At 39.5% G+C, this 26921-nt stretch overlaps 1 protein-coding gene across 4 annotated transcripts in view; it reads left to right on the forward strand.

The window, feature by feature from the left end:
- Nucleotides 1-26921, forward strand: part of tbc1d1 (TBC1 (tre-2/USP6, BUB2, cdc16) domain family, member 1) — a 76129-nt gene that overhangs the window by 23849 nt on the left and 25359 nt on the right. For 3 of the 4 annotated variants that reach the window (XM_021317989.2, XM_012865516.3, XM_021317992.2), the window contains 12 exons: nt 7271-7852; nt 10858-10947; nt 11033-11137; nt 13449-13581; nt 13752-13843; nt 15601-15717; nt 16882-17007; nt 18272-18420; nt 18666-18923; nt 21816-21932; nt 22115-22228; nt 22379-22512. In XM_021317989.2, the coding sequence (XP_021173664.2) occupies nt 7271-7852; nt 10858-10947; nt 11033-11137; nt 13449-13581; nt 13752-13843; nt 15601-15717; nt 16882-17007; nt 18272-18420; nt 18666-18923; nt 21816-21932; nt 22115-22228; nt 22379-22512 (2017 nt within the window). The remainder of the gene's footprint in view (nt 1-7270; nt 7853-10857; nt 10948-11032; nt 11138-13448; nt 13582-13751; nt 13844-15600; nt 15718-16881; nt 17008-18271; nt 18421-18665; nt 18924-21815; nt 21933-22114; nt 22229-22378; nt 22513-26921) is intronic. The other variant, XM_021317991.2, reaches the window with a different exon arrangement.

The raw sequence follows: 26921 nt of genomic DNA on the forward strand, positions 1-26921 counted from the left end.
ACTGGAGTGGACATACTGACAAAAAGTGCTTAGGATTTATAAAACTTAAAATAACAAAATAAGGATAATCAGTGCTGTTTACATGGCCTCAGTGGTCCTTTAAACCAATGAAATTAAAACATTCAAATGTTTGCGCGTGTAGAAATTGGGGCTAGCTTGCAATCGAATGTTGTTTGTTAAATCAGTGCTTGCGGCACTCTTGTTTTTCTGGATGGCGCCTCTGCATGTGTGCCTTTTTAAGTTTGTTGTGTTCCCACAGTATTTCATTACGATGTTACAGTTTTTGCAAATTGCGTGCGTCATTTCAATTTCGTTTTTACCTTCTTTGTTTTTAAAGCCAAATGCGTCCAAACATCTGACTAAAATGTCATGGAGCCGGACGAATTTTCTCAGTCTCCTCCATGTTTTGTTTATGAACGACTCATCGCAGTATCCCGCGGCCGGAAATGCTTGTGACACAAGGCAGCGGGTGTCAACACATCTGCAGCGACATCTCCTGGACTGGAAGTTGTATTCCACTTGTTTTTGGCTGATGTTCGTCAACCATTCATCCATTTTATTTATTAGTTTTTTTTAAATTAATAATCGATACTTGCCGTCAAGAATCAATGCATTGGATCGCGAATATTAGAATTGCGATGCATCGTCATGACGATTATTTTGCACACCCCTAGCATACAGTGAGCTTGGCGGACTCCGCGCTGACATTGTACCCTTCATAGTCGAGCGTACTGTTGCCTACATTTCTTGTGGCAAATTCCTACAATTTACAAACTTTCTGCCAGTGGGACGAAGCGGCAGAATGGATGGTAAAATGTGTGATTAGCTAGCTGAGCACCTAGAGCCGTTTCTTTTCCAGCAGGCTCCCACCGCATACCTGTCAGTGAGAACAGAGAAGGACTGTGATGCCACGCGTCCTTGCTGCCGCCTGCTTGGAGCAGCTCAGAGTATCAAACTCGGTGTTTTATATAAAACAGTTCGATGTAAAGACTTCTTGCCTCTGAGAAGTTTATAGTGTGAAACCGTGTACACACAGTGTACCGTAATGCTCTGAATATCCATTAATCACAAATAAGGAACACCATAAATTTGAGACAATGTAAGTATTTTAACTGCGTCTTATAGTCTGAAAAATATGATACTTTGTGTTTGTCTAAGATGAAATAGACTGTAGTTTGTGTTTGCGATGTAACAACGTGGTCCAGTGTAAGGTGAATTAGTACCTTTGCAAAGCTTCGTACATTGGAATGATATTGGCAATTGTCTCCAAAAAAAGTTGTTCAAAAACTTGATTTATTGATTGTTGAAAAAGTTTCCGTAACTTGAATTGCTGTATCGGTTTCCTGTTTCAAAAACCTTTTAGGCCTCTCAGATTTAACACGCGTCGTTCCGTCTCATTGTTAGACCGGTGTTGGTTTGGTTACATAAGAAAACAAAACTGGATTGAGCACACCTCATACCAAGACAAGACGCAGCAAGACCCGTCTCCCAGTGTGTTTGTCCGACTCATCTGACGTTTCATCTGACTGACATTCCTGGTGTGACTGAACTGCTGCTTCTGCTTAGCTCATCTACTTCCTCCCTTTTGTTCCTCGGTGCGGTACTCTGCCATTGTGGTTTTGTGAAATTGGACCAGAATAGGAGAAGCAGAAATGGCAGCCAGATGTTATTTTCTGATGGCACCGGCTGTTTCATCTAATTTAGATGCTGTTTGGTTATTTGAGGTTAGTGTGTCTTTGCAGCAGAATTGATTTCTTTTTTTTATTGAGGTACTGCATTGTTCATTACTCCAACTCGAATGCCAGCAGTGCGTTTGTGTAAACCTTGGCTTTGTGTTACAGTGAGCGTTATTTACTTTTGCCAAAAGTGTGTCACACCTCGCTGCTCTGACAAGCTATTTACCTGGTCAGGGCAGGAGTTTGTCTTTGACTTCACTACTTGTGTCAAAGCTCTTCTAAGCAGTCGATGAATACTACAAACTCCCCTGTTTGCTGAAAGAGAAAAGACTAGGATGGCTTTTTAGTAGGACTGTCAAACAATTCATAATTTTAATTGCGATTAATCGCATAATGTCGATATTTAACTCAAGATTAATCGCAAGTTAATCGCACGTTTTATCCTTTTATTTCCGAAAGTGTAATAGCCTGTTTGGCCATTTTATTATGCAATTTTGCAATAAATGACACTAATAAAAAACATGCTTGTACAAAAAATATTTTTATTTTGTTATTTTTTTTCAAGCACTTTTCAGAATTGGAATGAAAACATTCTAGTGCGATAAAATGTTAAACTCTGGCCTATAATGGCTAAATGACAAATCATATCGCCCTGATGTTTACACAATGTGTAAACAAATGTGTAAATAAATACCTGTTTTCATGCAGATATATTTTTTTCGCCTCTTAAACAAAGTTAGACATGGTATTACGCATATACATATAAATTAATAAACATTTTACATTTCAATATAATCATAAATTTTGTTGTTTATTTTTTCACTCTCTCACACACATCTAATTCTGAGCTTTCATACCAACAACAATAACTTCTTTGAATATTTTTGCTTGCTGTTTATGGCCACGTTCACACAGTTTAAGCCTGGAAAAAGGTTTTAAATTTCCAGGTCATTCCAGTCTTTGCTTGCAACTGGGCCAGGAGCTTAATACCCTTGAAAGAGAACTGTGTAGCAACGGTTTAGTAATTCCAGGTACTTTGTTTGGCAATGTGATACAGCCTTAGTTTGCCAAATACAAAGACAACAAATTAATAAGCGTTAAAGTATGGTTTATGGGTTGGGTTTCTGCAATGTTATCAGCGTGTAAAAACTCATTTTCAGAACCAATGTCTGCTCAAAATGGTGATCTGCACCACTGAATCTACTTTACAGCTGCAATAACTGCTTAAACTGCAAAAAATACGGGCATAGTTGCTCTGCCTGCCTTTACTCCCTCGGCTCCTATGGCAGAGGGATATTTCCTGCAAGCAGGTCTCTTAATAACCCCAGTTTCGTTACTTATTTTAGAGACCAAATAAGCGATTTCACTTTCAGAAACATGCCCAAAAAACCCGCAACCAGCGACTGTGTGTATGTGTGTGTTTTGACGTGCGACTAACGCCGACAAAAAGAATTGTCGCCGTTATGGTCTAACAAAGTTAACGCGTTAAAACTGACAGCCCTACTTCTTAGCTAAATGTATTGATAATGACCTAAGCCGAATCTCATCTAAAGGTATAATGGACGATTTAAAAAGAAATTATGTCCCTTTTTGAATAACTGAATTACCTGCTCTTCCGCTCCTCATGGGAATGGTGGGAAGAAATCCACTCTGGTCTTATATCTTTCTTCTAAGGCCGTCCTCTTCTTCTCATAAACCTGTACGTGGTTTGCTTCTTGTGAATCTCAGCCATTTTCAGTGAGAGCAGTGATGCTACGCAGCATGCGCAGCAAGAGGAAAACTAAGAGCACGCACACTGCCGTTACGTGAGCGCGTCACAATGATTAGTGATGAGACTTTCTAATCACTGACTGGCTTATTCAGTGTTTTTTTGTAAGGTTTGTCTGCGAAATGGAGACAGTGCCTTGGTAAGGAGAACAAATAAAGTCAAAGCCTCAAGTGTTGTGAAGATTTCCCCTCAGAAACTCATAAAGCTCAGTCTTCAGATGAAGAACCTCTGAGACTGGAAGAATAAAACTTTTTAGTTTTTGAAAGGAGAAACGTACCAATCCTAGACGGCTGGCTTTTCAGACCTAGGTTTTGCACAGCTCTGAACTGTCCATTCAATCCTCTCTTCACAAGCTATAAATGATAATGCTATATTTTCTTTCTTCTTTCCTGTTAAATTGAAAAACAATAACTTTTTGTAGTAAAATAGAATAACGATTTCTGAAAAACAGCCCAACGTTCCAGAGCTTGCTTGACTGAAAACCTTCGAGTATAGTAAAATCCTTCCAGTAACAGGGCCGAGGTCTTTATAAGTAAAATAAACGGTGATTAATATTTAACAGCTTTGTAGTTGGTAGAATTTCACTTTTATTTTAAAACAAAGATGAAATGATTGCAGGGTTTAGTACTTAAACAGTGTTTAGCATGTTGTGTTGCTGATTAGCCATGGTAGTATTCATGTGAATCCCTACAACAGTGAGTAGACCCTTGACTTAACTGGGAGTTTTTTTTTTTAAGAAAGAGATGTATTCTTCCAAAGAGGAGAACTTTGTAATAATTTGTCCTGCTTCCGTGTGGGAGATATGGACCAAAAGTATTGATATTTTTAAGCCGAATCCCAATATACGATATTTATCCCGATATGTTTTTCATTTCATAAAGTAGTTTTAAAAAGGCATCTCTGAATCAAAGCTTTACCCCACATATCTTTGCTGTAGATAAATATGAGACACTGCTGAAAAATGACATGTTAAAGTATAATTATAACCATCTGGATAAAAAGCAAAAATAGTCTCATCTAATCTTTTTAAAAAAACATCGATAGCCCTATAATGCACTATATTAAACCTTATTGTTACGACAATGACAATTGAAATTCAAAACATTGTGCTTCTCTAAGAAAGTCTCCTTCCCTCTGTAAACCAAGCGAGGAGCAGTGATATCAGCGTGCCTCTCGAGTGCAAAGGTTTGATGCTTTCGCTGATTGGGGAAAGAATGTTGTACTTTTAGTTCCCCGCTGACCAGTGGTCCAGAATAGATTTGGCTGATTCTGATCACCAGCACATTTCTCTGTCCTGGTAGAATGCTGAAAGTCTGTGAAAGCAGGACAGATTGTCATATGCTATCTATCTGGCACATTTTTCCCCCTTTGCTAGCTACTGTTATGCTTTTGCACAGATTTATCAGGTTTTTTTTTGGGTTAATCTATTATCATCTGTTGCATCTAGTCTTAAAGAAGGTCAACATTTTTATTGTCAGTTTTATTGGCACAAGTGAAACGGCACCAAGTGATCGAAGGCTGTTTTTGACTGAAATTCTGTTTAATTAATTATAAAAAATGTTGTTTTTATGTAGGGAAATCTGTACTAGTTCTACATCTGTGGGTATCAACAGACACGACTGCTTATGGAGAAAGGTTCTTTTCTTATAACTGACGATGTCAACGCACAAAGAGTAAATGCCAATGTATAATCTTGCAGTATAGTCATGTTGAGTAACCAGAAGCGTCTGTTTCTGAGTAGACTGTTATCAGCCTGTCCAGACAACCATCAGCCCACAAAGTATTTGCACACAGTGTACTCCACCACACGTGAATGCTGAGATTGTGCTCTGAGCAACAAACTTCGCCATAACACCTCGCAGAATCTGACCCGGATCCATCCTCATCGTCGAGTCTCAGGCCGCCACAGAACAGATCCAGTCGGCCTCGCTGTCTGAAGGGTTAACTTGCTGTGTGCAAGTTAGTGTTACGTCTAGGCTGCTAGTTCTACTTTCTGGGTGTGTGTGTGTGTGTGTGTGTGTGTTTCAGATCTTCAAATTCACTTTGTGGTGGATTTGGTCAGCGGTGAGATACAGTTCAAGGTTTACAGATCTGAAAGATAGGCAAAGATCTAAGACTCTCTTCCTTTTTTGGGCCACTTTCCTCACCTGTGGGGAAAAAACAGAAAGAAAAGATGTTTAAGAAATGTTTAACTTGCTCACACAAAAAGTGTAAATACAAAACATGTCCTAATGTTAGTGTTAAATACTCTGCTTTATGAATTTCTCCTCGGTATAAGCGCGTTACTCAGAAACATGGGTAGTAAGAGTTAACTTGAACATGGGAAAGCCTTTTGTCAGATGAGAAACAAACCCACTCCCAGGGGAGCACAGCGCCTGCTTTTGTGACGTAAGGGGTTCTAATTTGGGTCGCTCTTAGTACAGGACCATCTTAGAAAAGCTCCTTGACTCCAGGAAACCAAAAGCCGTCCATATCCCCACAGCTAGCATTTGCGGGCATGTAAGAATAATAGGATTAAATATTCAGTTCTTTCACAAGCAATGTTCACATATTGATGTCTGACCTATTTTCTTTTTATTTACAGAACATCCATTGATTGAATACACATAAAAACGGAAATAAAATAGTTTTACTCACTAAACAAAAGGTATCAGCAGAACAGTGTTGTTTAACTGAGAGTAAAAGCCAGGTCACCCTACCAAGCAGCTGGTCTGACCCTCTGTAGCTGATCCAGCATCTAGCAGTCTGACATCAGTCTGAGGAAAGTTTGCTCTACTCCCGACTTTCAGCGGTGAGATTTTTGAAGGTGTCTTCCTGCAGGCTTTTTTTTTTTTTTTTAGACAAAGAGCAAAATTTCCTCATTGCACTCCTCCCATGCTGACTGCACCGGCATGCATGTTCACATCACCAGCAGGAGAGGTCTTTTCTAGGTCTCACAACGACATAAGTAGGGATGGACGATCCACAGTTTTTCACTTATCTGCCGATACCGAAACTATTCCGATACCAGACCTCTTTTTGCTTTAATGTTATTATCACCATATTGTCATTTGTAGAGGCTGTAATAAACTCCTTTCTATGGCAAGTATGATATGTATGAATGTAAGCATGTATCCCTAAAATACAACTTGGGATCAGTGTAAGGTCACAAAAGAAGTCAGAAAAACATAAATCATGGTCACAGGAAAAATCCTATCCTGAAAACAAATGTGAAACTGTGCTTGTTTCCAATTGACTGTGTTTATGAACTACAGAGAGATGTTCATAAAGGGTAAACTTCCCTGCTGTTCAAGACTTTTAACCTAAGTTTATTTTTAACACTTCTGATTTTATTATTTTATTTAAATCCACTATATTTTTGTCTTTTTACACTATTAGGTGTAGCAATTTGAGGGATGTAAAGCAGTGGATTGAAATAAAACCGTATCTATCTATCTATCTATCTATCTATCTATCTATCTATCTATCTATCTATCTATCTATCTATCTATCTATCTATCTATCTATCTATCTATCTATCTATCTATCTATCTATCTATCTATCTATCTATCTATCTATCTATCATTTTTGCCATTTACAATGTGCAATAAATATTTCCCTTTTTTAATACTAAACGCTTGTTTGTTGAGGTGTGTTAGTTAACTAAGAGTTTCCCTCTTTGGAATAAAAAGAATTAATCAAAAAAAAGAATGACCAGATTAATGGATTACTAAAATAACCCATAGCTGCCCCTGTCCATATATTCAGATGCAGCATAACTAAAGCGTATTCACAGATCAGATCACTAAGGTGCTTCCTCCTCCTCTGTTTATGTCTCTGTTTCAGGTCCCTGAGATCATCAGTACGTTGAGGCAGGCCGGCAAGAGCTCAGCGCGCAGCAATGACGTCAGCGCAGACTCCGTAAAGACGTCCACGAGCTCTGAAGGCAGCGACTCTTCAGAGACATGCCTCTCCTCGGTCTCCACCACATCAACCTCCGCCGCCCCGGCCGTGTCCCCAACCACGTTTGCTAAGAAGTTTGAGGTACTTTTCTGCGGCAGAGTGAGCGTCGCTCACAAGAAAGCCCCGCCCGCCCTAATAGACGAGTGCATCGAGAAGTTCAGCCAGCTGCATAGCTCGGGGACAACGGATAAAGGAGGAGGGGGCTTGGTGGACGGGCTGAAGAGGGCGTTCACCTTCCCGTCCGCTGGACTGGGAAATGGTTCTGTCCGGAACGGTACAGCGGGGAGCGCCCCCTCTGGGTCTGGCTCTGCTCTGTACAAGAGAGACTCCAGCTTCCCAAACCTGCACCTGGACGAGAACGGCCTGTCCCCTGAAATATCTAACAACAACACTACAGATCCGATCACCTCCTCCACTACGGTGCAGCCGACCAGCCTGCAGGAGAACAGGACCATGCTGTTTACGGTAATTTTATTCTGCTATCAGTGCCATAAAATCCCTTGAAAACACACTCATCCAATATTGATGCACACTGTGATTGCAAATAGCAAATTTTGTCATTTTCTCCACCTGCAAAGAAAGCTAGGAATTATTATTATTATTATTATTATTATTATTATTATTATTATTATTATTATCTTTTTTGATTTTTAGTATTTCTAATTATTAAGTAGTTTGTTGGCTTTAATTAATGTCTGCTGTTCTTTGCCCTAGAACGCATTTTATCCGTCCTCAGGTACAGATAAATTGGGGGTTTTCAATCATAACAGAGCGACTTGCATCGACTTTGTTGATTTTCATAAATCTTTAAAGCTAATTCTGAGAGGTTCTGTTTTACCAGCATTTTCAAACTCCTTTCAAAACAGATCTGTTTTTTTCTTTTTTTTTACAATCATTGTGAGAGCTGGCTGTGTGAAATGTAGGTGTTAGGAAGCGCAGCAATGGGAGTGACAGTTTTAGGTCGGCCAGTGAATCTGGGATTCTGTGTTTTCTGCCATACGCTCACAAAAATACTAAACACCAAGTTGGATAAATAAAAGGCGTGGGGGGGAACTGGAAATATTTGCTATCAATGCAGACTGCCAACGGTTAGGTAAATGAGCTGTCACATCTAGAACATGTACCGGAAGGCATGATGGATGGACCCACGAGTCGAGCAATGTGTTGCATTCAGGACCAGGATCGCCCCATCATCAGTCAAGACTAGAGGTTTTATTTCTGATCTCTGATTTTCTAAAGCTCTGACCCCCGTTAGAATTTTAGCAGAATCACACCTTTGAGTTCTATGAATAACAAAATGAAAGAGATTTCTGTCAGATTTCCTAATTAATTGTTATCACTAATAAAATACGACCCAATAAAAAGAACTGCAGCGAAACTCTTTTAACCTTTTCCAAGATGGATTTTAGCTCACTAAACCTTAGTTTTATCCTCAGAATATATAAAAATATCCTAACATTTCTTCTGTTTTTTTTTTTCTTTCAAGATCATTTAAAAATAAACAGGTTAATTTGCAAGGAGGCAGCTTAACGTTTGAGAGGATATAGTTTTGTTTTTGCTTTTGATGGTATCATGGATTATGTTTGGAAAGCTTGTGTTGAATCAATGTTTCTGACGTTACGATATCAATATAAACAGAATAAAAGCTTCAGAAAGACGGCTGCCTTTACAAACTTATGACAATTATTCTGCCATGTTCATAATACTCCTCCGATATAACTTTTTAGAAATATTTGCTTTAAAAAATAAAATGCACAAAATGACATAAAACCCAGAACGTCAGTCAGTAACAAACGCTGTAATCACAGACTGTTTACTGAAATATTGGACATGTCACAACACCGTTACTGAATAAAGTTATATGCTGATAAATATTGATATTGAATTATTGTTCACCCCTACTCACAACACATTCATTACAGAAAGCGTGTCCAAAAATGCACCAACACCTTTTAAAACTCATGTTCCTTAGAGAACGCTCTTAATATTTAAGGATTTGCATTCTGTGAACTCAATATACATGAGCTTGGGAAAAAAAACCCAAAGTGAGAAAGAACAAAAACATGATTAAAAAATAATATGGACTCAGCAGGAATTAAAGCTGACTGCTGCTCAAGACGGCCAAAGCAGCCCTCCTCTGCCTGACCTTTACTTGCTCCCTGTGGCATCACGCCAGCAGGGATTTTCCTGTTGGCATTCCAGACAGGAAATGGTCATCGCTGGCGCAGGAATCATCACGGTACTGTCCTGCTCAGCAGATACCAGATACTTCTTCTTGACCTTTATGATCCTCCCCGATCCCCACGCAGTCTGGTCTCATTACCTTGTTGTTTTGGCTCTGCTTTAAACACACAGATAAAATAGTTTCTCTAGAAACAGTCTCAGAATGGGAATAAGGTTTGATGGAGAAGGATACATGTGAAGTAGTGGAGGAAAAAAAGTTGTATTCGATAAAAATCTATGTTTTAAACTTAAATTCCTTGAATAAAGTAATTTTTTCTATATTGGAAAATCTGTAGGGATGTTATTAAAATCTGTTTTTATTATTAATGCAGATTCCTGCCCTTCAGATTCATCACATGAACGTAATACATTTGAACTGTTTTCACTCATTGTAGAAAAAAAAATACCAGACCACTTCTTTTCTCCATTATATCAGACTAAACCATTTCTGTTTTAGGCCAGTTGGGATTACCAAAACTATTTCTGTCTGGTAAATGCCAGAGTGGTAACAGAGAATTTCTTGTTCTCATTTTTAGTAACTTTCTTCAAATTCAGGCGTTTATACACAACATGATCTCTGTGACTCTGAAGATTTTGGGAAAGCCCAGATAACAAACTCCCTTGTTGCGTGACATCATGGAAAAATCCAATTTAATATATCAAGAACTGTGGACCTCCAGAAATCTGGTTGATCCTTGGTTTCAGTTTCCTGATTGCTGAAGATGCCGCGTTCATCTGTTCAAACATCCACACAGCGCTCTGAGAAATGATTGACCCGCACAGATTCCTTATATTTTGTGCTTTTTTTTGTCACACCTTTTCGATACTTAAACACATTTTAATCTCAGACAAAGATATGAGTAAATGCAACATGCTTAAATGATGATTTATTTCATCATTATAATATTTAGCCTTCTGTTTATACAGGTATTCTCGTTGAGATCCAAGATCTCATTTTCAAGAGAGAGCTGTTTGATAAAAAGAAAACGATGGCAAAAAAACAATACAATTTTACAAAAACAGTAGCAATACAAGTGATTTTTAAACATTTGACTCAAATAAGCGAATGATATGAGAATATAATTGACAGTAGTGAGTAAGAGGTCTATATCTTGATGACCCAAAAAATAGATTTAATGTCAGTGCATGTAAATAAGTATCAGGGTTCACCAAAAGTATTTACACAATACCACTTATGAACACTAAAATGCTTGTGTGTTTTTTTTTTTTCTGTTTTTTTATATCAGGTGGGCAAATCCCAGATCTTCTTGGTTAGTCCAGACACTAAGAAAGTTGCCATAGAAAAGAGTTTCCGAGAAATCTCCTTTTGCTCCCAGGTATGAAGCACAGAATCTCTGTCCAAAGCTGCCATGACTAGTCTGCTTGATCTGAAACATGTTTTTGAATCCTGTCTCTTTCCAGGGAATTCGTCATGTGGATCACTTTGGCTTCATTTGCAGAGAAACAGCAGAAGACGGAAGCTGTTATTTTGTTTGCTATGTCTTCCAGTGTACCGATGAATCATTGGTAAGGAGGTCTTTATTTAGATCCTTCATTTCTGCCTTCTAACACAAACAACTGATCAGCTAAAAAAAATCCAGTTAATTATGAAGTGATACATTATTCAGAGATTTAAACAGCTACTTGGTGTTCTTTTTCAATCACTGCACTATAAAACATTAAACGCAGTCTATCTATTTTGCATATATTGGTTATTTCGTAAGAATGTGATAACCCTACATGAACGCCTCTTCTTTTTACCATTATAAGAAATGTAAAGTCATGTGAAAACTAAACTAAAACAGTTGGTAATCTAATAAAAAAAGACAGAACAACATAATGCTACTGGCAGCACACATTTCATTCTGTTATAGAGACACTCCTATGCACAAATCACATGGAAAAACTGCTAAAATTAGCCCTTTATAATTTCCTTTTATATTATAAAAACATCAGAAAAGTCACACACTTAAAACCACTTTCATTGTGCATTCTTTAATGATAAGAAATATAAAAAATATTGTTTTTTAACATACTGATTTGTACCTGAGCTAAAATATCTGCACTTTTTTGTTGTCAAATGTACAAAGTTTGCAACCACCAGCTCCCCAGCAGAGCTTGCACTGCCAAGCTAAGTAATGAGAAATAATAAAATAAAATAATAATAAATTAACGCTTTGATGCTCACTATTTAGTAGACTGGGTTTTTTTTTTCTTTTTTTTGTGTTGAGACAACTTCAAAACAAATATCTCAATAAGGCAGCATATCTGCCACAGTTTTCAGTTGGAAACCATAACAGCCACAGCACCTGAATGACTCATTCTATAAAAAGCAATATACTGTTTTATAGTGCTTTTAAAATATTATTAATCTGTCCCTATTCTTTGCTCAACACCGGGAGGAAACTAGACACAGAGATCTATGCGATTAATCGCCTTCATAAACCCTAAGAAGGTGTTGACTCGATTGACTTTAACATTCAAGGAAATGTTTCTCTGTCTATATCAGTGGCAAAGACTTCAAGACATACAGAAAAAGGGTACATATAAATATCTTAGTAAAGTTTGAAAATGGTCAGAAATGTTCATTTTAAGCTAAGCTTTTAGGGTATTTTACTAACAGGCCCTGATTAAAGGTGCTCAACAAAACACTAAATAATGGATTTAAGCTAAATGGTATCAACCCAGATGAGATGCACTATATTGCTAAAAGTATTGGGATCCCATCCATGGCCACAGCTGTTTAAAATCAGCACCTAGACATGCAGGCTGTTTCTCCAAACATTTGTGAAAGAATGGGTGGCTCAGTTGATTCCATCATGGTGTTTTGATGGGATGCCAGCCGTGCAACAAGTCCAGTCGTGAAACTTCCTCACTCCTAAATATCCCACAGGCAAATGTCTGGTATTATAACAAATTGGAAGCAATTGAGACTGACGGCAACTCAGCCACCAAGCGGTAGACCACGAAAAACCTGATGGAACGTGAGCAGCGGATGCCAAGGTGCACCGTGCGCAGAGGTTGCCGACTTTCTGCAGAGTCAGCCACTACAGCGCTCCATCCTTCACGTGGCCTTGAGCTTAGCTGAAGAGCAGAGCGCAGAGATCTTCCTAGACTGGGTCTCTGTGGGCGAGCAGCTGAATCCAAGCCATGCATCACCAGGTGGAATGCACAGCAGAGGATGCAGTGATACCAAGCAGCCCACCACTGCACTCTAGAGCGGTGGGGGGGAGCTCTCTGGACTGACGGATCACTGTCTCTCTTGTCCCAAGTGTAAAGTTTGGTGGCGAGTGGTTCCTGGTGTGAGGTTGTTCTTCAGGAGCTGGGATCGGCCCCTTGGTCCCTGGGAAAGGAACCATGAATGTTTCAGAAAACCAAGAGATTTTGGACAAGTCCGTGCTCCCAACAGTGGAAGAGCTTTGGGACGAGTTAGAGCGCAGACCGAGAGCCAGGCCTCGTCCAACATCAGTGTCTGAATTGTGACACATAAATCTATAAATAAGTTGTTTATAAGTAGTTTGTAACACTTTGGAACCACAGGGAAAGACAATATCAACAAATTAGGGCCGTGCAATATGACCTAAAATAAATGATATAGCAAGCAGCAGATCATCTTGACATCAATAAATGACCATTAAGAAAAGACTGCCACAGGGCACCATAATATAGGCAATAATATAGCAATAACAGCTAAATTATCTCAATAAATGCACTTCCCTAACAGAGCATGTAGTTTTTAAAAATAAAGTGATAATAATAACCCCTACGGAGCGGCCGAGCCTGTGGTCAACATTGTACCCACATAACTCCATTAATATGTTTTGCTCACTTTCCCTAGGTGGATGAGATCATGCTGACTTTGAAGCAGGCGTTCTCAGTGGCTGCCCTGCTGCAGAATGCAAAGACCCAAAGCCAGCAGTGTGACAGCTGCCCTATCCAGCACCTCCACAGGCTGTGTGAGAGAATAGAAGGTAGCAAGTGAGAAATAAAAATAACTAGTTGTATTGGATAGATAAAGGACATATCTGAGGAATGCTTTAGTTTTATGTGGGAAAGTTTAATCAAAGAGCCCAACATGTTAAATGCACAACAAATGTAAAGCAAAAACTGTTTTTCTTCTTGTGTTTTTCTTCCGTCGCAGGTCTGCACCCTACCAAAACAAAACTAGAGCTTCAGAAGCACTTGGCCACTTTAGACAATGACGAGCAGGCTTCAGTCTTTGAGAACACTATGGTAAGTTATCTGAAGGTCAAGTTGCAGCGAGAACGCATATCTGTCTATTAGTGGTTTGTTTACTGAGACTGAATCATAGTTTCCTCGCATGGAGGGTAACAGAGACGCGTATCAGACATTATGAGAAGATGCCAGCCCACTGGTACTCTGTTTTCTTGCTCCATTTCATTTATAATGCTTTACTGTTTTCAGCGAAAACATCGTCGGAGGTGTTTACATACCACAATCAGTCTTTCCTGTAATTATGTTGCATGTTGAACAGTAGCAGCAGGGCAGGTTATAAGAGTTCATAAAAGAGCAGAGGAATGCACATCACCATCTCTAAGACTCAGCTGACATCTGCTGGTCATCTAGCTGAACTACAACTGCTCAGCATACTTTTTTTTTTTTTTTTTTTTTGACGATCAGATACAGTATACGGTATTCTTAGTTTTACATTCTGTCACATTAAAACCACACAACGTAGCGTTTTATTGGGATTTGATGTGATGGAGCAACAGGAGGTCGTCCATGAGGGGGAAGAAAAACAACTCAAGTTTATTTAATAAAGACCTCAAAGGGTTTTGTGGATCTGTACTCAGCCGCACTCAATCCTAACTTTTTTAAAACGTATTTATTAACAACACACTAAAGTGCATTTGCCATTTTTTTTACAATGTGTAAAATACAACATTAACAAAAAAGTTAACATCCCTTAGACAAGACTTCTTATGACACTCCTGCATTAATGCCAGACACGTGAGGTGCCTGACTGATTGTTGTCATGTCAGCAGATGCTCCCACCTGTACTGTGGATCTCTGCAGCTCCTCCAAAGTCACCATATGCATCTTGGCTGTCTCTCTGATTAACCCTGTTGTTTTCCGGGCTGTAAGTTTACCTGGACGGCCATGTCTCGGCGTTTCTGTAGTTGTGCCGTTGTCTTTCCATCAATAGACTCTACATTGCTGCTAGAGAGTCAAAGCTGTACGTATTGTTTTGTAACCCAACCTCCGCCTTAAACGCCACAACTTTCTCCCCGACCTGTCCGCTGTGATTTATTGGTCTTCCTGTTGCCGTTTGTTCACAAATTATCTCCAACAACCGTCTAAGGCCGTCACAGAGCAGCTGGATTATTACTGAAGTTAAGTGGCTGACTGAGATTTTATGTTGAGGAATGAGACCTAAGGGGGCTTAATGGTAATACGTGGTAAACTTTTCGTATTTTTATTTCTTTAAAACCTTTAGAAATCACACGCTTCACAGTACCGAATTATTTTTGTCCTGCTATTTAAAATACATTGAACTTTCTTTGTAAAGTGACAAAAAGTCTCAAACTTGAAGAGGTGTAAATACATTTAAACTCTGTGTAGTTGTGCTGCGGACCTAAAATGCAGAAGACATTCACCCATCCTGTATTTCTATTGGCCAGACAGAAAAGATCCCGGAGACAGAAAGGCCAAATAACACACTTCCTATTATGGTATCAGTTACACGGTGATCCTATAAATACCATCTCCTCTATACCAAAAAAAACCCGACTATTGATTTGATCACCCTTTGCGAACTAAGTTGAAAGAAAAGCGTGTTTTCACTCCTATTCTCCCCAAAATAATCTCCATGAACGTTTAGTGTTGTGTTCCAGCATTTCCACTCAGATCGGAAAGCTTTCAGTTCACACGCGTAAGCTAAACTTAATACCTGCCATGGCTGATGAAACATGATCCTACCCGGCTTCAAGTGACCCGTTCCAATGAATACTTTGCTCTTGTGTGTTCAGCGGGCTCGTCCTAAGAGTGACCAGGAAGAAAACGAGCTAGTGATGGCCTCTCTGAGGAATCTGTATGAGGAGAAACAGAAAGCGCATCAGCACTCTTTGCCTGATAACAGCAAACAGGTACACACTGCACACCTCTGACATGTGTGTATATATACACAACTATACCCTGATGTGTGTGTTTATTTATTTATATATATATATATATATATATATATATATATATATATATATATAAAAACTCCTTGGATTCCTGTACTTCCCATGTCAGCCATGACCAGAACCAAATATTAGTCCAAGTCAGAGTGGACATGGCTGACATGCTATTCTGAACTAATCCGAGTTTTTTTTTTTTTCTTTTTTTTTTCTTTACACACAAAGCAGCGTAGTCCTAAACCACCTCACATATTTGGCAGCTCAGTAATGAATAAAATTATTTCTCCATCAGAGATCAGAGAGAAAAAGCCACTCCCTTATCAATAGATAGAATCTTATTCTTGTGTGGATTAGAGCGGCGCAATGCATCAAATTGCTGCAGTCATCACTATATCACTTTTTGCAATATGCTAATCACAAATGACTACTTGGAGGTAATATTTAGTAGAATAATACATCTGAATCTGTATGTCCAGTATTCACGCTCAGCATGTTGATCACATTTGGCAGTGAATGGACGGTGACTTAACCATGTGTACCTTTGGTGGCTGACACGCTAAAGCTCTCAGAGAGGTGGTGTATAGAAGAAGCACCACGTGCGTTTAATCACAATTGTTATTGTCGTTTCAGTGATCAGCTGCAGTATAATAAGGGAAGGCAAGTTTAGTTATAGAGCGCCATTAATACACAAGGCAATTCAAAGCGCTTTACTGGACATTAAAGAAAAGCCATTAACAAAAACAAAGGCATTTGAGTTTTAAGCACTCTTAAAAGCTTTGCATGAAAAACAAACTTTAAAATGTGATTTTTTTTTTTAAAGATATATAGATAAGGAAAATAATAAGAATAAGTATAAAAATGTAACTTTAATCTTTAGTCTCACGCTTCAGTTGTTCGTCAGTGATTTATCCTTTTGCAAACAGGGAGTCGTGAAGTAATTTAGGAGCTGGTGTGATATGAGCCATTTTCCTGGTCTATGCCGCAGCATTTTGGATGAACTCCAGCTACTCAAGTGTTCTTAAATGTTTTCCCTGACATCCTTAATTTGGGCCTTCCATCTCTCACTTAGTGTAATGCATTTTTTTAAATTTTTTTTTTGCTTTTGTGTGATGCGTGCTGTGCGTGAAGGTGTCTGAAGATGCTGCCCCGGCACTCCAGGAGACTCAGCAGCAGAGCAGCAGCCGGCAGCGGCTGGAGCAGTTCAAGACCAGAGCAAAGCGCTCGCTCACCGAGTCCCTGGAAGGCATCTGGAAGGTATCCCATCAGATCCTGCTTGGTTTATTTAGCACAAGTTGTCACTTAGGAGAAAGTTTCCTTCATGCCAAATGATGCATTTTAAACGTGAAAGGCCTTTCTCACTGTACTAAAGCTCTGTTTTATAAACTTCAGAATATGAACTGCTGAGCAATGGTTGTTGGTCCTGGCATGTTTAAATAGCTTCTAAATGAGTCACAAAAATGGTTGAATCTTTTCTGTTTTTGACCAAATAAAAGCTTTAACAATAAAAAAACAGTAGAATCTGAACAAAGTCAAATGTACAATGTGTTAATAGCGCCTGGTACGGTGAAGGTCAGTTGGGACACCTAGCTAACATGCCATGTGGAGTCTCTGTTTTGATTGTCTGGTAGCAGTGGCTTAGACTGCACAGATAAATTAGTTGCACTGAGTCCAGTCCCTTCTTTCCCCCAATGAATGAAGTTCATTCTTTGGCTGGAAAACACAAGATGCAACGACGCACCCAACAACCTTCCAATTGCTCTGAGAAATAAAATGGAGATGGGATGTGTGCCGTAAACCTGAGCCTCTTGAACACACATCCATGTCATTATTTCCTTTATTTTTTTGTTAATAGAAACAAAACAAACATTTTTAACTACTAGCTTAGTTTTTTCTAACCAACTGGCAGCCATCCTAATATTTGATTTTTTTTTTTTTTTTTTTTTTTTTTAATAATGAAAAGTACATAAGCTGTTATCTTTTAGTCCTTGCCATGACGTGCAGGGCCACAGATATTTTTTTTTTTTACTAAAACTCAAGTCGTAATGGCTGTTTTGTTATACTTCATATAAGCAAGGCCAGCTCATAATGAACACTTGAGAGCTGCTACTTGGCTCAGATCTGTGATTTAATGAAGCTTTGTTTCAAGACACTGCTAATAGTTAGTTATGGTTTCTTTAAGCTGATTGACGTTGCATTAATAGAGATGTAACAAACAGTCATCCAGTTTTTCCTTGACTGGCTCTGTTCAGTGATCTGCAGGTCAAAGTTGTATAAATGCGTCAGAGCTAAGAACTCCCACCGTTTCTGCTCCTTAAACGCATCGACCGACATCATATGCTGTGATTGAAATACCTTTACTGTCCCACAATGGGGGGCAGAAATCAGATAAAGTTGAGGAACATAAAGGGAGATCATCTGTATCTGGTTTTCTGTTTGATTCAAACCCGCCGCCCCCATAGTGCTCCAAGCGTCTGACTGGAAAGTTGGGTCTGTAAGCGTCTCGTGGATGTTTTTGTAGGGAAGCAGCAAGGCCAGACCTCAAAGGGAGAGCAGCCAGGGGAGTGAGGGCAGCTCTTCTACTTGTGCTGCCAGCAGTAGCAGAGGCCAGCCCTGCTTCCAGGACCCCCTCACCTCCTCACCTCATGTACGAGCCACCAGCCCACTCAGGTAAACACGCCTAAAGGCAACGATGTGGGACGCTTTATATTTACCGCATGTAGTTTGTTAGATTTAGGTCTTACGCTCGGACTAGCAGTTTCTGTCTTCTGTTTGCTGATCCTGTTATCTTGAGCGTTTTGCCAAGGTTTCTCTACTTTACGAGCCGACTAAAGCTCTGGGTAAAAGGGAAGTCATGTCTACGGAACTGAACCTCATCGTCCATGCCTCGCCGTCTTTCCTGGTCATATCTTTAGAGGCCACAACTCCACGGGTGACCTGAAGCTCCTGGACTCTCCTCCTCTGTCATCGTCCTCCTCTCTACCCGGGGAGCCCGAGCCGCAGGTCTTCCGCCGGCGGGCCAGCACCTTCAGTCATTCCCCCACCCCCTCCTCCGGTCTGGACGACTCCCCCCTGTACATGCGGACCCACACGGCGCAGGAACCGAGTGCCGCTACCAAGCCCAAGCTCGTACGACACTACTCTGTCAGCACAGACACCCCTCACCACAGCAGGTGAGAAGTTTACCTTTCTCTATGCAAGCAGATGTTTTTTTTTTTTTTTTTTTTTAGGAAGGACGTCTGACTGGTTTGTGTTCTAATAAGGTTTTGATGAAACTGTGTTGTTAATTTCACGTTCTGGAGGTTATTCTCGCCGGCACAGATCCCTTTTTTTTTTTTTTTTTTTTTTGTTCATCCGTAACTATCTTAACGGTGGAGGAGGCCCGATTCATAACTAGAGTTACACCAAGCAATCAGACCCAGATTTCTTCTTTTTTTTGATGTTCTTAGTGGTGATCGTCTGGTCAAATGCTGAAAAAATAAAAAAATTTGATCTCTATTCATTAAATGTGGCACAAGTTTGAAAACGCCCTACAGTATTGGGATTTTCAGATTAAGGTTATGCTTTGATGAGGATAAACTTGTAAGATTTGCTGCAGAAATATTTTTTTCTTTTTATGTGGTGCGGCCATCAAAACGGATCAAGCCTCCACAAAAAAACAAAACAAATGGATATCAGTAAACCGTCCCTCACAGAAAGCTATAAGTCCGTATAAACGCGTCAGGTTTTAAAGAGAACCTGAACAAAAAACCCTGATCTTTGTCATAATCTATTGCCCTTTGCAGCTAAGCATCTTGTATCCTCATCTATCCACTTTGTTTAGTTTAACTTTGTTTCTCTTGTTTGAAAGCAAGTCGGGCAGAAAGTGAAACCCGTGTGGAATCTGTTCCGCGTGCTGTTACCCGTTCCTCTGCATTGTTTTGGTTCAGGAATAAACTGTCGAGATGATCTGAAAGACTTGAAGTCCAACCGCATCGCAGTGAGACTGGGATATGATTAATCAGACCAATACTACGTCCGCGCAGCGAGGAAGCACAACGCAGAATCTCAGCTTTAGTCATCAGCTGCGCCTTCTCTCTCCCCTGAAACCGCTGCAAACCCTTTTTCCTCGTTTCCTTCTTACCTGTAAGACCGGCTTGAAGACATAAAGCAGCGCCTCGTCACTTAGCAAAAACAACCGCATTCTATATTTTACTGGGCTGAACCCTGTTTCAACCCTTTCAAAGGTGCAGGGCGTCCCTAGTTTCCTCTGCGGTGTAGGGCTGGGGGAAAGGGACACGGCTTCCTAGCCCTTCAGAGCCGACACATTTCAGGCTCACATTAATAAAGGTGCAGATTTTCTCAGTGGACATAATTTTATTGGCCCAGTAACCATTATCACGTCTGTTTCAAAGCGGTCCATTAAAAAACAATTAGTGTGACTGCATTATAAGTTGCTACACTGACATTTTTCAGTTTAAAGTATTTTGCTGTGCGAATAGACTATATATGGACATTATTATTATCATTGTTTTGTATCTTTTGTATTAATGTTTTCAGCTCTTCTGCCAAAAAAACTAAATTAATGTTTTACTCAGCTTAAATACTGTATATTGCCTAAAGAACAAGAAAGACTCTAGTTTTTACTCTGATTTATTACAAATTACCAGCTAAGTTGTGCAGTAAAGCTAATCATCAGTGTGCTATAGCTGCAGTGTGTTTGATGCCTGGTATTCTTAAAGTCAGCATGTTGTCTCTACATGATCAAAAACATCAATATCTATCAATTACGTAGAAGTAGATGTATTTCCTGGTTGGAAACATCGGGCACTATACAGGACTGTCTCAGAAAATTAGAATATTGTGATAAAGTTCTTTATTTTCTGTAATGCAATTAAAAAACATGAAATGTCATACATTCTGGATTCATTACAAATCAACTGAAATATCGCAAGCCTTTTATTGTTTTAATATCGCTGATTATGGCTTACAGCTTAAGAAACCCAAAAATCCTATCTCAAAATATTAGAATATCGTGAAAAAGTATACTAGTAGGCTATTCAACTAATCACTTGAATCGTCTAATTAACTCGAAACACTGCAGGGTTTCCTGAGCCTTGAAAAACACTCAGCTTGGTTCAGTAAACTAAATCACAAGTATGGTAGTGGTTAAGAGACGACATAAGATTCTCACAGTAACTGGTGTACAGACCATGGCATTACTGTCCTTGATTGGCCTGCCAATTCCCCTGACCTGAACCCCATAGAGAATTTGTGGGGTATTGTGAAGAAGAAGCTGAAATACACCAGAACCAACAATGCAAATGAGCTAAAGGCCGCTATTGAAGCATCCTGGGCATCCATAACACCTCAGCAATGCCACAGGCTGATAGCCTCCATGCCACGCCGCATTGATGCAGTAATCTGTGCAAAAGTACCAACCAAGTACTGAGTGCATTAATGGACATTTTCAAATGTTTGATTTTGTTTTGCTGTTATAATTTTTTTTTACTTAGTCTGAGGAAATATTCAAATATTTTGAGATAGGATATTTGAGTTTTCTTCAGCTGTACGCCATAATCAGCGATATTAAAACAATAAAAGGCTTGCGATATTTCAGTTGATTTGTAATGAATCCAGAATGTATGACATTTCATGTTTTTTAATTGCATTACAGAAAATAAAGAACTTTATCACAATATTCTAATTTTCTGAGACAGTCCTGTTTTTTAGTTTTTCTTCAACAAGCTTTAAAGCTTGATGTCCAGTCTGTTTACATAACCCTCATGGGCTGGCTGAGGTTGCATCCTTATGTCCTAAGACGTGTCTGAATGAAATGCCGAGGGATAAAGGAGGGTAGGGGTAACTCTGTGAAATGGGAATCAGCATAATTGTTCTATTTTTTTTCTAAATATTGAGCCCTCTGTTTATTTATTCATGAAAATTGGGTTTAAACTCCTCACATGTTCTGCTTTTTTCCCAAGTTCTACTAATTCTGCCGTCAAGCTGCCTCGTTCTCTCAGGCTCGCAGCCTGCCACTCTCTCTTCTGGTTCATTTTCCTGTTTTATTTGCACCGATTTTTCAGAAATCTTCCCGCCGACTCCACCCTTCCTCCTCTCCCTCACTTTCCTTCATTCCATTCTCCTCTCCTCCTCCATCACCCCTCCTCACCTTCAGCGGGAGCTCGTCTCAATAAGAGAAGGTGAGAGTGTGGTCTTCGGTTTTTCCCTCTGCAACATCATTTCATCAGAGCCGTTTCTTTATTGGCTGTCGTTTGTTCAGCTGATTTCAAGCAGCGTGTCTGTGTGTGTGTGAGAGACGCTGGTCCATGTGTTCCTTTTCTCATCTTGTGTTTTGCCTCCTGTCCCATCGCCTCCATCTCAGCCCTCTGGGTGGTCTCCGCGCCCGTCTGCACTCCTCGTCCTCTGTCCCTAACTTTCTGAAATTTCAGTTTCTGGCACCCGTGCACGAGAACGATTGTCCCGAGCCAAAAAGCAGGTACACATTTACACAGAATCATCATATGTGCGTGGGTGTGCCGGGTGCTTCTCTTGCATTACGGGTAAACCTTGGCGTTTAGTCCCGTCTTACGTGGCGAGAGCTTTACGCTTCCACCTGTAACCGCCTTCTGTGTGTTTGTGCTTCCAGGGATGTAGCAGCTCTCTCTACGGCGAGAGCAGCATGCGTCGCCGGGGAGAGTCCGCCGCGGAGCCACCGGCATTCCTGGAGGCAGCAGATCTTCCTGCGGGTTGCTACGCCTCAGAAAGGCGCCGACACAAGCGGTACCAGCATGCCATACTTTGGAGATTTCATCTTTTTTTTTTATTATTATAACCTTATCTCACTGTTTTAAAGTTCAAATTTAAATTAGTGTTTCAGTCTGAAGATTTTATTCATAGAAGCACACTCAGACTGCAGTGACGAAACCTTTCCACTCTGTGTCGCCCTTTTGTTTCCAGCGGGTTTGGAGAAGAATTGAAATGAATGAAGGTTCAGTTTCTTTGCTTCAGCCCAAAGTTCTTAAGCTCTTCGTATATATTTTTGTTCTACCCAGAACCGTCCAATAGATATTTAATGTGTTGGTGATGCTGTTTACATTCATTCATGGTATCCTGGGTCAGTGAATCTCTTCTCTTCTTTTCCACTCACCTTTCGTCCCAGACTGCTGTTTTTGTGCTTTACCTTTGCTCATCAGTTTCTTCTTCCTTGGGTTGAAGCATTTGAAATATGGAGGTACATAAATACAGGAAATGTTTACATTAGACCTAAAATTAAATTAAAATGTAGATTATTTTCTACTGATCTCGTGGTTCATCTGGTTCTGTTTGGACCTGTCCCCTATAATTAATTTCTTTAAATAATCACGTAATGAAACGAGTACAAATCGACCTCTGGCAACTTTTTTGACTATAACATGATTATAGTGTCCACCACTTATATATCGCCCTTATAGCGAATACTTGTGATTAAAGATTTACACATGATGTGACATTTTGTGGTAGTTGTTTCAGTAACAAAATAAGTTATGCTACAGTTATACTACAGAAATCATCAGTGTTTTTTTTGCTCTAAATTAATTTGTCCCTGGATACAGTCAGACTCTCAAACAATGTATTACATGCAAAACTTATGTTAGCTACTTCAATGCTCTATCTCAGGGGTGTCAAACTAATTTCTATATAGGGCCACTTTGGCGTCATGAAGTCACTTAAAGGGCCGGTTGCACGTGTATAGACGATACTTTTCATTTCATAATTTCATTCCAGTTCACATAGAAGTATAAAAAATGCACAGTAACATAAAAGTAGCAACCCTAGGCCCAATTTATACAGTTTATCTGCAAAAAAAGTTCTTATTGGGGTGAGTTACACTTACAGGAGGCACAGTTTTAGCCACTTTATACACTTTAAAAGGATATATACCTCTACTTTATGACATGAAGTGCCATTTTTTTGGCTCTTGAGGGCCGGATAAATTACCTTGACGGGCCGAATTCGGCCCGCGGGCCTTGAGTTTGACACCTGTGCTCTATCTAATTAGTGCAACCATACCGTGAAATAGCATTTATTTGCTGCATTTAACAAACTCTCTAAGTATGTTCATGATTATCGATGCTCTTCTTAAAACCTACAGTAAAATAAAATAGTTCAGAGAGTTTAAAAAAAAACACATTTGGTCAGTTTGACGTTAGCAAACATCAATCAATCAAAGTTGATTATTAACACACTAAATCAAAAGAAATAATTCCCTCCCCCATTGGGATAAATCATACTGTAATTGTCCTTTGCTAATATATAATTAATAGAATAATGCAGATTTTACTATTTTGGCTTATCCTGCATACTGGTGTAAAGCGCTCTGTATTTTGCATTAAACTGTAATTAGACTCATATTCATTTAAATCCAGGGAATTTAATAACAAAGCTCTTCTTAGCGTGGATAAAGTTGAGACTGACCAGCCGCTGAAACTTAATGTCTTTAAGATTTATATCAATTAGAGGATTACACACGTGCAGGGTAATCCTCTAAGTTTGAAATCTCATCTAATAAACTTCCTTCATCTTTCATCATATTTCAGCCCCCCCCCGTTTAACAAAGGGTTAGAATTGAAAGCATACGTTAAAAGTATTTGTTTGATATCAAGTAAAATACCCCACCATAGTAGCGGTAAAGTCGCCTGGGGTTGACAGTTCTGTCAAACGTTGTCTGACTGAAAAAAAAAAATACAAGGAGATAAGTGCCTTCAAGACAAAGAGCTGTTGACTCAACCTTTGACCTCATTGAAACATAAATCATCTGTCACAATGCGGGTTTACCATAAAATGTATGCAAGTCAGCCGTGCAGCGCGCTGACACTAAACTGGACTCATTTTTCTGCTCGGATATTATTGAAGCCCGTGTTTTATTCTAAGTATAAATTGGGCACAGAAAGATACACTTTGACAGCCCAGCCAGTGGGTAGATTAATGTCCTTGTAGATCATGTGCTTACAGGATTCCCTCCCAGTCTGGGAAAGTGAAGTTTAAGGAGAGAGGAAAAAAAAGAAATGTGTACAGAAAATGTTTCAGACTTTATTCCTTTATTTCATTTTCTAAAAGTTAAAAAAGCCACCATCAGCGGTATTGTTGCTCTCTTCAGCGTACACTCCTGAATCAGGTTGACTTTTTTGGACTACAGATACCATCAGACCTATTCAGTTAGGGATGATAGATCAACCAACAAGGGATGGGCAATAAAAAAAACAAAACATGTTAAACCTATTGTATTAGTTCACTAGTTATTGCTTAGATTTTGTTCAAGTGATTCCTTCATTTTATTAACGATGACGTTTTAGTGTAGCTGAGATTTGCACATTTGTGCATAATTGCAAAAGATTGCAGGGAGGCAATATTTGGATAAGTCTGGATACTTTATTTCAGATGTTATGCATTTTATGCACCACACGGCATTAATGTGTTTGATCAGTTGGATGGACACTGACTGTCTAGCTGACAAGCTAAAGCTCAGTGCTGACAGCATTGTGATGATGCAAAGAAGAGTTTGTGATCGACGTTGGTTTTCCTGATAGTGTGCCGCCCTGCTGGCCTCATTTCCTGATCCAGAACCATATGTGGTAGTAAATCTGATACGTGTGGGATATTTTTCAAAGCATCAGCAGTCTGAGCGGTCAATTCATCCGTGTTTTGCGTCACTTTCCTGGACCCCACTACACATCCACAAACTGATTTCTCTGCAGCAGCAGTCACGGAAGGCTGTTGTTAATCGCTGTGCCGTTTCCTTTTAGCCTTTCTTCCTCTTGTTCTGATGTGGTCTTAATCATAGACATTATATACGTAGATGCGTCATTGGGCGGGTTCTGCCTATGGTGCGATGCGTCAGAGCGTCCGCCATCTTAAATGTGGCAAATCTGCAGTTACTCAGACTTTAATCTCTGAATATACTTTGTATTCGTAGTATTTTTGTTTTTGTAATATTACAAGTTTATTTTTGTATCCCTTTAGCTTCATTCTGAATTTATTCTCCTGAAGAATAAAAATATTTAAAATAATCTAACCTGGCCCTATTACTCCAGGAGTGAAATAATTCTGCAAACTGTGACTATTCTGGAAATGTTCCCTCTTAATTCTCATAATATGACGTTTTTCTCATAACATTATCACTTTTGTGTTTTTTTTTTTTTTTTTTTTACTTTACTGACCTAGGACTTTTTTTATCATATTATTAATTTTACCTCTTTAATACTCTCCCAAAAAGTCTGTTCCTAAAGGCTCACATGTGACACAGTTTTATGAAATAATGAAGACCACAATGTTTAGATTTAACAAATTGATCCTTATATTCATAACATATACACACAAATATATATATATATATATATCTTGTATCTGCCTTCTATATATGTAGAAGGCAGATACAAATAGTGAAATCAGCCAGAATACATTTCCATGCAGCACAAGACTGACGCATCTTTTCTGATTCACGTTCACAATAACAGAACTCAAATTTTTTCAGCCACATACAATATGGCGGTGAAGTTGACGCGCAAACCTGCGCCCTATGACGCGTCTACGTATATGATGTCTGTGGTCTTAATGTTTTCTGCTCCCATTACTCAACAACATACTGACACAGAGACGTCAGTATCTGCGGTTCTGTTTTATTTTGCACTTTTCTCAACAAAGTTCTATTAAACACTCCTGGTGACGATTAAATCTGCCAGCACTGAAAGCAACGGTGTGCTGCTGTGTGGCGTCGTCTTCTGCTGTCTGCGCACGCGGGTCGCTTTGGGGTCTGAACCATTCAGACACGACTCTGATGGTTGTCGTATCTACAACCACGCGAAAAAGAATCTGATTTAAGCAGCAGCACTCATGCGTTCATGAGCATCAATCTCAATTTCAGCAGTGAGATTGATGCTCCGTCGGAACTGTGTGAAGGTAGCCGAAGATCAAAAGTGTCAACTTTGGCTGTAAAATATCCAACCTTCCTTACATCTGTGCTTCCCTTAAATACATTTCTTTTTAACCTCGCACTGAACACAGCTGACTTTTAGTCTTCTTCCCACAGTAACAACTTTTCCACACCACAAACTGGTGTCCTGATCTGGTAGCTGCCGGGTGTTGTTAGCTCACTTATCAGAGAGAAAAATGTTGGACATTTTCTGGGTGCATCTCTGATAGTGACCCGAAAC

The sequence above is a fragment of the Fundulus heteroclitus genome, chromosome 5, assembly GCF_011125445.2.
Source record: "Fundulus heteroclitus isolate FHET01 chromosome 5, MU-UCD_Fhet_4.1, whole genome shotgun sequence".
NCBI classification, from domain to species: domain Eukaryota; kingdom Metazoa; phylum Chordata; class Actinopteri; order Cyprinodontiformes; family Fundulidae; genus Fundulus; species Fundulus heteroclitus.